Genomic DNA, 11,405 nt, shown 5'->3' with positions numbered 1-11,405 from the left:
TGAAAAGATATAGCAGGTTTCCTCCAGCGACGCAAAGCTGTTGGAAAGCCCAGGTCAAGAGGGGAAAGAGAAGACTCTGTGCCAGACGGATTTAGTAAACTGACATGTTCAGTAACTGCGTGGCCCCAAACCAGGCCTGTATGTCAACAAACACAAGACGTGCTTGATCTCATCTTTGTTACTGATTGGAGCACCTTGATAGGTCTTGGATCTGTCTGCTTGTCTGTAACATTATATAACTGAGTATGAAGGGAGTCTATCAGAGCTGAGCAAAGAACACCTCTGTAGTCAAAACAAACAAGAAACAAAACAAAACAAACTTCCAAAGTTAGGTTCATTGGGCTTGCTGCAGTAAGGGAGGATGTGTCCTCAGGAGTGTGTCAGTGAGGGGCGATGACAGGGGCTTCTCACAGGGTCTGGGCTTGGGCTGGATGACTGGGAGGCACAATAAGGAACTGGCGTGGGTTCTGGATTCCAAGCAGGGGCCATTCGGTGACTGGGGACCTCAGTCATTGCTATCCCCAAGGAGGGTTAAAATGGGGCTCAAGTTTGTTATGGGTTCGGGAACAGCAAACACTCAGTAAAGAGCAATGCTTGTCTGCAGAGATGGGTGTTTAGTAATTTTTGTGCTCACCAGAGCCAGCTTGTCAATGTCTTGTTCTGAGTACTGTTTATGTTCTGCTGGGAACTGGGAACATAGTTGATTGGTTGTCAGTAGGGCCACTTTTCACTTTCTTAGTCTCATCCAACTTTAAAATTAACATACCACCCAGTAAAAGTAACATTTGAATACACTTTACAACTTAGAAAATGCTCTTTTTACCTGTGGGGAAATTCTTCCTAATGGTGGCATTTTCTCCATTTTTAAAAACAAGGAAATTGGGGATGGGAGACCCTGAGTGGTTTAACCAGCACCGCAGGTAGTTGAGCCATTAAGCCAGAAAATAGTCTAGCTTCCAGCTTTACGTGTACACTCCTTTTTGGTCACACATCCCTGTTCCTTGTTAGTCCTAGTTTTGAAAATTGTGTATTTCACAACTCTGTATTGAGGACTTACTAAGCGCTCTGCACTAGTCTCTGAAGAGACTCATGACGAGATAGAAATATCAATTGTAGAGGTCTCCTGGAGGGACAGAGCGTGAGGAGGCACCCTGGGAGGCACAGGCACCTTGTCACCACTTTGAGGGCTGCTATCACAAATTCCCAATAACTTAGTGGCTTAAAACAACACGGATTTATTCTCTCTGGTTCTGGGGGACAGAAGCCTGACATGGGTCTCACTGAGCCAAAACTAAAGTCTCGCTGCATTTGTTCATGGAGGTTCCAGGGGAGAATCTGCTTTCTGGCCTTTTCCAGCATTCTTCGCTGCACAGCCTTCAAAGTCAGCGGTGGCCTTGCCGTGACCTCTGCTTCCATTGTCAATCTTCTCTAACTCCTCTGCTTCCCTTTCCCACCTTTTAAGGACCCCTGTGATTACATCAGCATAGATAAATAATTTGTATTTTAGGATCCTTAACCATGTCTGCAGCATCCTTTTCGTATTCACAGGCTCCAGGGATTAGCACAGGGATGTCTTTCGGGGGGAGCCATTATTTTGCCTACTATTATCACCTAGCCTAGTAATTTTTTTTCTCTTTTGAGAAGAGAGAGGATTTCTGACTTCACAGAGAAAGTGGCATCTAAAGTGATGCCAGGAGGGGGCAGGAGTCAAGAAGTGAGGTGGCCCAAGCAGAGGGAGGTCTGGAGGAAGAGAGAGCACGGCACGTCAGTGGGCACACCAATCAGCTATTGTGAGGTCACGCTGTGGTAAGAGGCAACCTCCAAAATCTCAGGGGCCCACAAAAGCAAAGATTTGCCATTCATTCAAGCTACGTGTCCACTGAGGACACATTCCATGTTTATACTCTGCTCCATCTTTTTCATTCAAACCATTCCTAGCCTGAAGGAACAGTCCTCACCTGGGACACTCATGGAGGAGGAACCAGGCGAGGAGTCGCAGATGACTCTGAGTTTCTTAGAGTGTCTCTTCCATTAATATTTTACCAAAGCACATCCAGTCATACGGCCAAGGCTGACATCAGTGGAATGGGAAGTAAAATCCTCCCATAAGAAGAAGCAGAGAATAATTGGAACGGTGATAGGCTAGTGTAGTGATCAAGAGATGACAGCAGAATAAGGTGTGGGGAGTGGCTCGAAGTGCACAGAGTAGTCAGGGCCTGATCACACACGACGTTAAAAGGCTTGGATTTGCTTGAGGTCAGGAGTTCAAGACCAGACTGAGCGAGAGCAAGACCGCATTCTACAAAAAATTAGCCAGGTGTGGTAGCATGTGCCTGTAGTCCCAGCTACTTGGGAGGCTAAGGCAGGAGGATCACTTGAGCCCAGGAGTGTGAGGTTGCAGCCAGGTATGATGACGCCTCTGCACTCCAGCCTGGGTGACACAGCAAGACCTTGTCTCCCTGCCTCCCAGAAAAGATAATGGTTCAGGGGAGAGGGGGTTACCAATCAGAAACAAAATGGAATTTTTAATCCAAAATCCTTTCCTTGGCCCCCAGTATTGGCTTGACACTCCCTTTATCCCTAGGCTATTGTGCCATGGCATGATCACAGCTCATTGCAGCTTGGAACTCCTGGGGTAGCCGGGACTACAGGTGCACACTACCACACTCAGCTAATTTTTTTCTACTGTTTCATAGAGATGGCATCATTATATATTGCTCAGGCTGGTCTTGAACTCCTGACCTCATGTGATCTTCCCGCCTCCGCCTCCCAAAGTGCTAGGTTTCCAGGTGTGAGCCACCGTGCCTGGTCAGCTTTAGTCCTTGAACATGCCAAGTACATTCCCATTCAAAGGCTTTGTGCTTCTTATTGAACCTACTGCCTGAAAAACCCACCCTGTATTTTGCAGGGCTCCCCACTTTACTCAGGACCTATATGGGTATTTCTGCTGAGAGGATGTCTCCTGTTACCCCACTTCACCCCATTTAATCTTTCTTCACAGCACTGAACACGGAGTGGTGTATTATGATTATGTTCACAGTCTGCTCTCCCCACCTCAGTGTAAGTTCTACAAGGGCAGTGACGGCTTTTTTCCCCACTCCATTCCCAGTTCCTAGAAGTGGCCTGTGCACAAGGCATTCATAATTCAAATGACTTTGTAGTCTTAACATGGTTTAAAATAAAATTAGTTTACTGCCCACTTTTTCCCCTCGAGACATCTTCTATAAATAAGGCTTCTATGTGTATATGTAACACATTTGACATTAAAGTGCTCTTATGAAAAGAGCTTCACTTATTTTGAGGTGTTTGTGGGTTCTGAGTGTGTCTGGAGAGCAGATCACCAAGGAGAAGTGTGGAAATTCAGATTCAATTAATCCATATTCTTCTGAGCCAGGAAAGGAGAGGACTATAGTGCTAGTCTTAACGTGTGCAGAATAATCACTGAGCCATCTTTCGCAGTCATGTCTTTCCTCTGGCCAATCACAGCCTGCCGTTCCTTAGGCCTTACTTCTTGGCCATCCCTGACGCTTCACCAGCTCTTTCCTTCTACTTCCACCCAGACCAAGATGCCCTCATTGGTCTTTTCCAGCGCGCAATGGGTCTCTTGCAATAGGGAGCCGGAGCCCAGGGAGGCCTATTCAGTTGTTTCTACCACCCCCTTCTTCCGTCCTACTTCCTCATCTACAGAAATAACAGGGAAAGCCTATTTCCATCATATTTTAACAAAACTCATGCTTGTCCTTTGAAGTTTTTGTTCTGTAGCAATGGAAAGGTAGTTTCTACTCAGCACAAGGTCTAGAGAAAGGGAAATTTTAAAATACAGGTAATTTTGTTTTCCAATTGGCGTCTATAAATTCTAACCAGTGTAAGAGCTCTGATAATCTATTTATATATACACACATACACATTTATTTAAAATTTCTTTATATACATTGGGTTAAGAAGGGGAAAACTTAGTTCTCATGCAACCCCTTTAATTAGGTCAAGCAGGTTTCCTGTTATCTGAGAAGTGAATGGGAGGACTTTTGAAAATTCCCCAGTTAGTGGTCAAGAGTAGTGAAAATGAAACCCAATTAAAGATTTATGTAACTACAGAAGAATAATCCCGAAACACACTGTCAAACTATTTTCAAAGCCAAGTATGTGTAAAGACTGAACAAAAGACTCAGAGATCTCCTAACACAAGCCAGGAGGACATACACGGAGACAGAAAGTCTGGCAATCCACAATGGAGACGCATGTGTTGTTTTCCATTTTAAGTATGTAACCTAGTTTTAATCATTTTCCAGAAATATTTCCAAATTAGGAGAGAGAAGAAAAGAAAAAAAAAAAAAAACCTTTACAATATATTAACAAGACTTAACTCTTTATTCTGTTTGAGATCAGCCCTGATCTCAGTTCAGATACTCTGGGGCTATGGATCTGAGAAAGCCTGTGCCATAAATCCTATGTGGACCTAGCTATGCGTCTCTCCTGTCAACCTCCAACATTTGCTTTTATAGTATGTGGAACTTTCTGCCTTTTTCATTGCTGCCAAGAAGAAAAACAGCCCAAACACACCAAAGATGACCTTTTCTGATGAAGAGTAAGAAACATACACATCTCCTAGAGTACCATTTACAGGGCTCATGTCAATTAAAGTCATGGTAGAGAGATCATTAAGAATAGAAACTTTGGTCAGGTTTTCAGTTAGGCACCAAGCAGACTGCTTCAAAGACATTCCCCCATAGGAAGGGCTTATACCCTTGCACTGACCGAGAGCCACACCTATTAATTTCACACAAAGACAGGCCACCAGTACCTGGGTGAGAAAATAATCTAAGACTTCAGATGTAAAGATGAAAGTCAACACAGATACTATATTGAACTTTGAGAATAAATCTATAGTACCTCTGTACTAGAGTGTACTTTTTTTTTGAGACAGAGTCTCACTCTGCTTCCCTGGGTAGAGTGCTGTGGCATCATAGCTCACACCAACCTCAAACTCTTGGGCTTGAGCAATCCTCTTGCCTTAGCCTCCCAATTAGCTGAGACTACAGGGGCCTGCCACAATGCTCAGCTAGCTTTTTTTTTTTTTTGAGACAGAGTCTCACTTTGTCACCCTCGGTAGAGTGCTATGTCAGAGCAACCTCAAACTTTTGGGTTCAAGTGATCCTCTTGCCTCAGCCTCCCAAGTAGCTGGGACTATAAGCACCTGCCATAACCCCCAGCTATTTTTTGTTGTTGTTGTTGCCATTGTTGTTTTAGCTGGTCTGGGTCAGGTTCAAACCCACTAGCCTTGATCTATGTGGCTGGCACCCTACCCACTGAGCTATGGGCGCTGCCTCAGCTAGCTTTTTTAGTGTTTAGGAGAGACATGGTCTCTCTCTTGCTTGGGCTGGTTTTGAACTCCTGAGCTCAAGCTCACCCACCTCGGCCTCCCAGAGTGCTAGGATTACAAGTGTGAGCCACCATATCCAGCCAGCACTACAGCGTTTTAAAAATGCATAGGTTGGTGAAACAAATTTGACTCCTAAATGCTACCTGCAGGGGCTATGGACATCATAGGTTGACTGAAAGTACAGGCTGGAGAAAAGGAAAACAGGAGGAGGCAGACAAGTAAAGGAATAAGAAATCCAGGAAGGTGGCACAGGGGGATGGAGAGGAAAGGCAGAAGCATGCACTGGGGAGCAGGCAAGCCACGGGGAATCACAAGGGGGAATCATGGGGAATCGGCCGCTGGCTTCTGGCTCTACTCACTGAAGTCCATCTGGAAAGGTTTGTTTATGGGGATGAAAAGCCATTATTTTAAAAAATAAAAGTGCATAGTAAATTGTATTTATGTATTTATAAAAAGACTTGCATGAATCAGGCCTATAATATGTAAAAAGTAAATCTCTATTTGCAAAGTTAAATGTATGAAAATACAAAAGACAGACTAAATTATCAAAACAGAAAATCTTTTATTTTTAGCACTAAGTACAATTAGTTTCCCTGATTATAACCCATAATCAGTGTCTCCTAAAATACAAGATGGTCTGTACAGAAGTGAATAACCTCAGTATCTTTCTGTCTATATATTAGGACCAATCAGAAAAAGCAGACCTGAGGTTAAATTATTCTGTTTTAGAAACTCTTATCATTTGAAGGAAATAAGAGGAAGATTTAGGTAGCAGAATACTTTCATATATATATATATATAATAACTTAAAAAGTTAAAAGCTTGTAGTGATAAAATAATCTTGTGCATTCTTCTCAGGAATTTTAGGCAATTGGCCTTTTTACAGATCCCAAGTCCAGAAAAAAAAACAACCAATCAGCGCAATTATCAGGCTTGGTTCATTTGCCACGTGGTTGGTCATGGTGCATTTCTGGTGTGTATGTCAAAAGAACAATCATGACCCAGAGGTGAAGCAAAGCCTAAAGAAAGAAAAACAATTTGTGGATTAGTCAAACAATAAACCTTTACCAAACCCCCTCTGCACAGTGCACTGAGGGCAGGGACTTTGTCTTATTTGTCTCTGTGTCCCCTAATGAATACGCTGTGTCTGAAACCCGGTAGGAACATAGGACTAGATAAATAATGAATGAACAAATGAACAATTAAATGAGCTCAGTGCAACAGAGAGGAGTAAGGAGTAGCTATACCTACTGAATGCAGTTGAGAGGCGTAAAGTCTTGAACTCATTCACAATATCCACATGTACACATAAACAGCCATTCAGGTGACCTTAATGCAGAGTGGATAGTATGCTTTAACCTGCAAGATATGCATGGACTTGGCTGGGAAGACTTAGAATGGACTTACAGTTGTGTTTTGAAAGGGAAGTTAGCCAAAGTTTGGTGAAGAAGAGATGGAAAAACGTTCTTGATAGGAATAATGTGTCAGGTTTCAGAGGCTGATTTGAGGGTCCAGTATATGATCATAGTAATAAATTTCCACTAATTCCCTTTGGTAGTACCAAAATGATATGAGATTTCATCACTAAGTGCCTCACCACTTTGTAGGGTGCAAAAAATCACACTTTATGTACTGAGTGCCTGTGTGACTCAGAATCACTAACACCTGGAAAATCAACCCCTCTGATGGGATTCCTTTTTGTTCTCCCTATCCGTCTCATAAAGGTTTATTTAAAGGAATAAGTCTTCCCTCTAGTGGATCACAGAGAAACTTTTAAAGTAGGCTTTTATTTCTTTTTAAGAAAGCAGCCCATCTAATTCAACCCAACTACTTTTAGACATACCCACTCAGAATAGCCAGTGAGCTTTTGAAGCACACAGGACACATGAAATGGCACTCCAAACTACTGTAAACATTTTATTAGAGCTAAGAAATATAGAACAAAGTAAATCAACCTTGAGATCCTTGTAGAAAATAAAGCAAAGCACATGAAAATAATTAAAGTAACTTTATAATATCAAGATAAACTAGAACCAATTATTTTATATTTTTAAGATGAGAAGGGCTTAAAATGGAAGTAAATGCACTAAAGTTAATTTTATTTGTAGTTAAACCTTTTGAGTAAATCTGTATCCTACACATAATGAATTATTAAATTATAACCTACTTAAAGACAAAACCCTTTTCTTTTTTTTAAAGATAGTCTTACCCTCTTACCACAGGCTAGAGTGCCGTGGCATCAGCCTGGCTCACAGCAACCTCCAACTCTTGGGGTTGAGGGACCCTCCTGCCTCTGCCTCCTGAGTAGCTGGGACTACAGGTGCCCGCCACTATGCCCAGCTAAAGAAAAAAATATCAATGACTAAAAATGAGTTCATTCTTTCAAAATGTATTGCTAAAACATCGGTACGATCAGCACTGGGAAAAAACTAGTGAAAAATCAAATGCAGCATTATTTTTTCAAACTCACTTACTTACCATATATATAATTACAAAAACTCGTGCTACAGGGTATCTTCGGAGAAAAATTCCCAGGCGGATACTGTGCAAATGGGAGTGGTAGAAGAGAGTTACAGTCAAACAAATCTTCCTGTGGTAATAGCAGGGATATAGTTTTAAAATTTCACTCATTTAAACAATTCATGTGGAAGAATGATTTTTATAGTAGATTGTTAAATGATTACGGGAAATAACTATATAGAAATGTCATGATAGCAAACAAGTACATTTATCTTATTTGGGACTTGGTTGTTAAACTTTAGCACAAAGTATTTCTCTTAATTCTGTGGCTATGATTGTAGGAGGCAAACTTGGTTCCACTTGAAATCATTTTTCTTTTAGGAACTATTAGTTATGAAAGATGATGTGGATGTCAGCCACGTGAATGGGGGAAAAACAAGAGTCTGGTTGGCATCAACCTGCAAATAGCTCATCTGGGAGCTTATGCACAGATATATGCTTCTAAAATGCACAAAGTTGTAGAAACTCAAGTAGACACCTGAGTAAATAAGTATAGAGGTAACATGATGTCTAGACCTTATAACCCACAGCTCTTTGCAACATTTTCCGCTATTAAGATGGACATACGTACAGGCAAATATACCTTTCTGCTTCTTTCATTGCCACTAGTACAATGCCTTCCATATAAATTCTCCAAAAATTATGTATGTTGAAAAATGAATAGTTGAAACAGAAGTGCCTAATTTAGAGATAATAATTACTGCATCCTAGTATCAGGGCTTCAGGAATCTTACTATATCATTCTCCTTACTTTTAATATCATTGCTTGATTCTGACATAAAAAAATGTAGAAAATACTGTGCAAAACAATTCATTAAAACTGTGTTTAATCATAAACACTACAGGGAAAAAGGGTGTAATGTGTGATTTAGACATGAACTTTAGCAAGCTATTTGTAAGCTGTTAATATTTCTTGAGAAGGTGGATGTCTGCTGGTCTAAAAAATGTATATTTAACTGTACAGAACATAAAATTATGTTATTTATGTAATACATGTAAGATATATATTAAAATTAAGTATCGTTCAGTCATATATAATAGCATCTTTTATTCTAATCATATGATAAAATACTAGGGTGAAATGCAAATGTATAGTTTTACATGAGACAGGCTGTCTCAATAAAATTCAATTAGTTTTTAAATAGAGTTTATTACAGAAAGAAGAATCAGTGTTAATTGTCTTCAATAAAATGTGGGCACTGGCAGACCTTATGAAGCATTCCAAGGTACTGAAATGTCACACAAAAAATAAGGTAAATGTCATCTTATTCATTTTTTATTTTTGAGATACACTCCCACTCTACTGCCCTGGGTAGAGTGCCATGGCATCATCATAGTTCAGAGCAACTTCAGACTCTTGAACACAAGAGATCCTCTTGTCTCAGCCTCCCAAGTAGAGCTAGGAATACAGGTGTGAACTGCTATGCTGGGCTAATATGTATATGTGTGTGTATACACACACACACACACACACATATATTTTTTTTTTAGTAGAGACAAAGTCTCAATTTTTGGTCAGGCTGGTTTGGAATTCCTGAGTTCAAGCAATCCACCTTCCTAGGCCTCCCAGAGTGCTAGGATTACAGGCGTGAGCCACCATGCCTGGCCAGTAAATGTCACTTTAAATACCAGCTCTGCCTAACAGGACTCTTGATCTCAACCACCGGAAAATGTTATAAAAACAGCTGACAGTCCATCTTTCATCCTCATTGCCACTTCTTACCTAAACTGGTCAATTGAACTAGCAGCTTTGCGGACTTTTCCATACATTCCTGCCAGATTAGTTTCTGTGTCACTAAAAAGAACAGGAACATTTCGCAGACGTGTACCTGTTTAAATAAAAAAATAAATTAATGTTCTGACATCAAAAACTAACTTGCTAAGAAAATTACAGTTAGAAATACATTACATGTGGAAGAAATTCTCAAGGCCAACTAAGCATTACACCAAAGTAGATGAAGCCATAACGATAGACAAATTAATGAGCCCTTTGTTCCTATACTAACATGACTGAGGCTGGCCTGAGGACTCCAAAATCTGTACTCCAGCCCAGATCCCCCATCCCTGCCAGACTCATCCAATGGCCTACTCGCCTTTCTCTGGATGGCGAATGGGCACCTCAAACAGCATGCACACTAGGATTCTGATTTCCTGTCCTTGCTGCCAATCTGCCTCTTCTACTATTTTCCCTGTCTTAGGACACAGTATCTCTATCCCTCTGCTCAAGCAAAAACCTTTACTCCTTTCTTTCTCTCAAACTGCATGTCTAATCTAGAAAGTTCTGTCAGCTTACCTTTAAAATAAATCTCAATTCATCCCACAATCCCATTGGTCTGGATGACCGCCTCTCACATGGAGTAATGCAATGGCTCCCCTGCCTCCCCCTCCCCAGTCTCCCTGCCTCCACTCTTAGCCCTCTGCAGTCTGTTCTCCAGACAGCAGTCAGAAGCATCCTGTTAAAATGCAAGTCAGACCAGTCACCCATCTCAAGATCTTTCATGGCTTCCTACCTCATTCAGAGTAAAAGTCCTCACACAGGCCTAAACAGCCTCCTCCAAGCTCTCTGGATTCATCTCACACTAGTCTCTCCTTCACTCAGTCCATTCCAGCTGCACTGGCCTCCTTGCTGTTCCTGAAACAGCCAGAACACGCCTGCCTCAGGGCTTTTGTACCTGCTCTGCTCTGCCTGGAACACTTTCCCTCTAGGCCTCTTCACTTCCTACCTTACTTCCTTTGGGACGTTCTTGACCCATCCTGTTTAAATGAGGTCTCCCTTGACCACCCTATTTAAATTATAATCCCATCCCCATACTTGACAAACAGTAATTCCTTAAAAATGTATTAACTTAATTTTTTAAGTTTTTAAAAAGAATTTAAAGCCAAAAAAAACTGAGAGATTTGGTGAATGACTTCTTGTAGATTTTATGAAGTTCTAAGATTAAACATTTGTGATGCTTATAACATTATTTTAGATTATATATTTTAGGAATCTATAGATTTCCTAAAATCAGAGCATGGATATACTTATGTGAACTACACAGTAGCCTTAATACTCAGATTTATTTATTGAAAGATTATTCAAACCTTGCTTAAAATTTCCTGAAACTTCCTCACTACTGAATTACTTGTTTTGTTAGCATCACTTATCTTGTTACATATTTTACACATTTTAAGATGGTTATCAATCCTCAGGCCTCCTTTCTCCAAGTCTAATACCAATAAGGGATAGTAATTAGTCCATTATCCAGTTTACTAGTGGCATTACCAAATGGTCCAGGTCTCACATCAGCAAACTGAGTCCTTCATTGGATACAAGTTTTTTTCTTTTCAAGTAAAAACAGTCTCTCTGTAGTTTTTCTTTTCTTTTCTTTTCTTTTTTTTTGAGACAGAGCCTCAAGCTGTCCCCCTGGGTAGAGTGCTGTGACCTCACAGCTCACAGCAACCTCAAACTCCTGGGCTCAAGCGAGTCTCCTGCCTCTACCTCCCAAGTAGCTGGGACCACAGG

The 11,405-nt window shown here is 41.0% G+C and overlaps 1 protein-coding gene across 2 annotated transcripts in view; it reads right to left on the bottom strand.

Moving 5' to 3' along the window:
- Window positions 1–5,812: 5,812 nt before the first annotated feature.
- The window catches only part of GOLGA5 (golgin A5), a 41,304-nt gene continuing 35,711 nt past the window's right edge, over window positions 5,813–11,405 (bottom strand). The window contains exons 11-13 of one of the 2 annotated variants that reach the window (XM_003786996.3): window positions 9,624–9,729; window positions 7,859–7,922; window positions 5,813–6,399 (exon numbers count right to left, since the gene is read on the bottom strand). In XM_003786996.3, the coding sequence (XP_003787044.1) occupies window positions 6,319–6,399; window positions 7,859–7,922; window positions 9,624–9,729 (251 nt within the window). In that variant the 3' untranslated portion in view covers window positions 5,813–6,318. Of the gene's footprint in view, window positions 6,400–7,858; window positions 7,923–9,623; window positions 9,730–10,410; window positions 10,533–11,405 lie in introns of those variants that run through there. The other variant, XR_002772518.1, reaches the window with a different exon arrangement.

The sequence above is a fragment of the Otolemur garnettii genome, unplaced genomic scaffold (assembly GCF_000181295.1).
Source record: "Otolemur garnettii isolate 467f Iridium unplaced genomic scaffold, OtoGar3 scaffold00020, whole genome shotgun sequence".
Classification (NCBI taxonomy): domain Eukaryota; kingdom Metazoa; phylum Chordata; class Mammalia; order Primates; family Galagidae; genus Otolemur; species Otolemur garnettii.
This window is presented reverse-complemented; position numbering and strand designations above follow the sequence as displayed.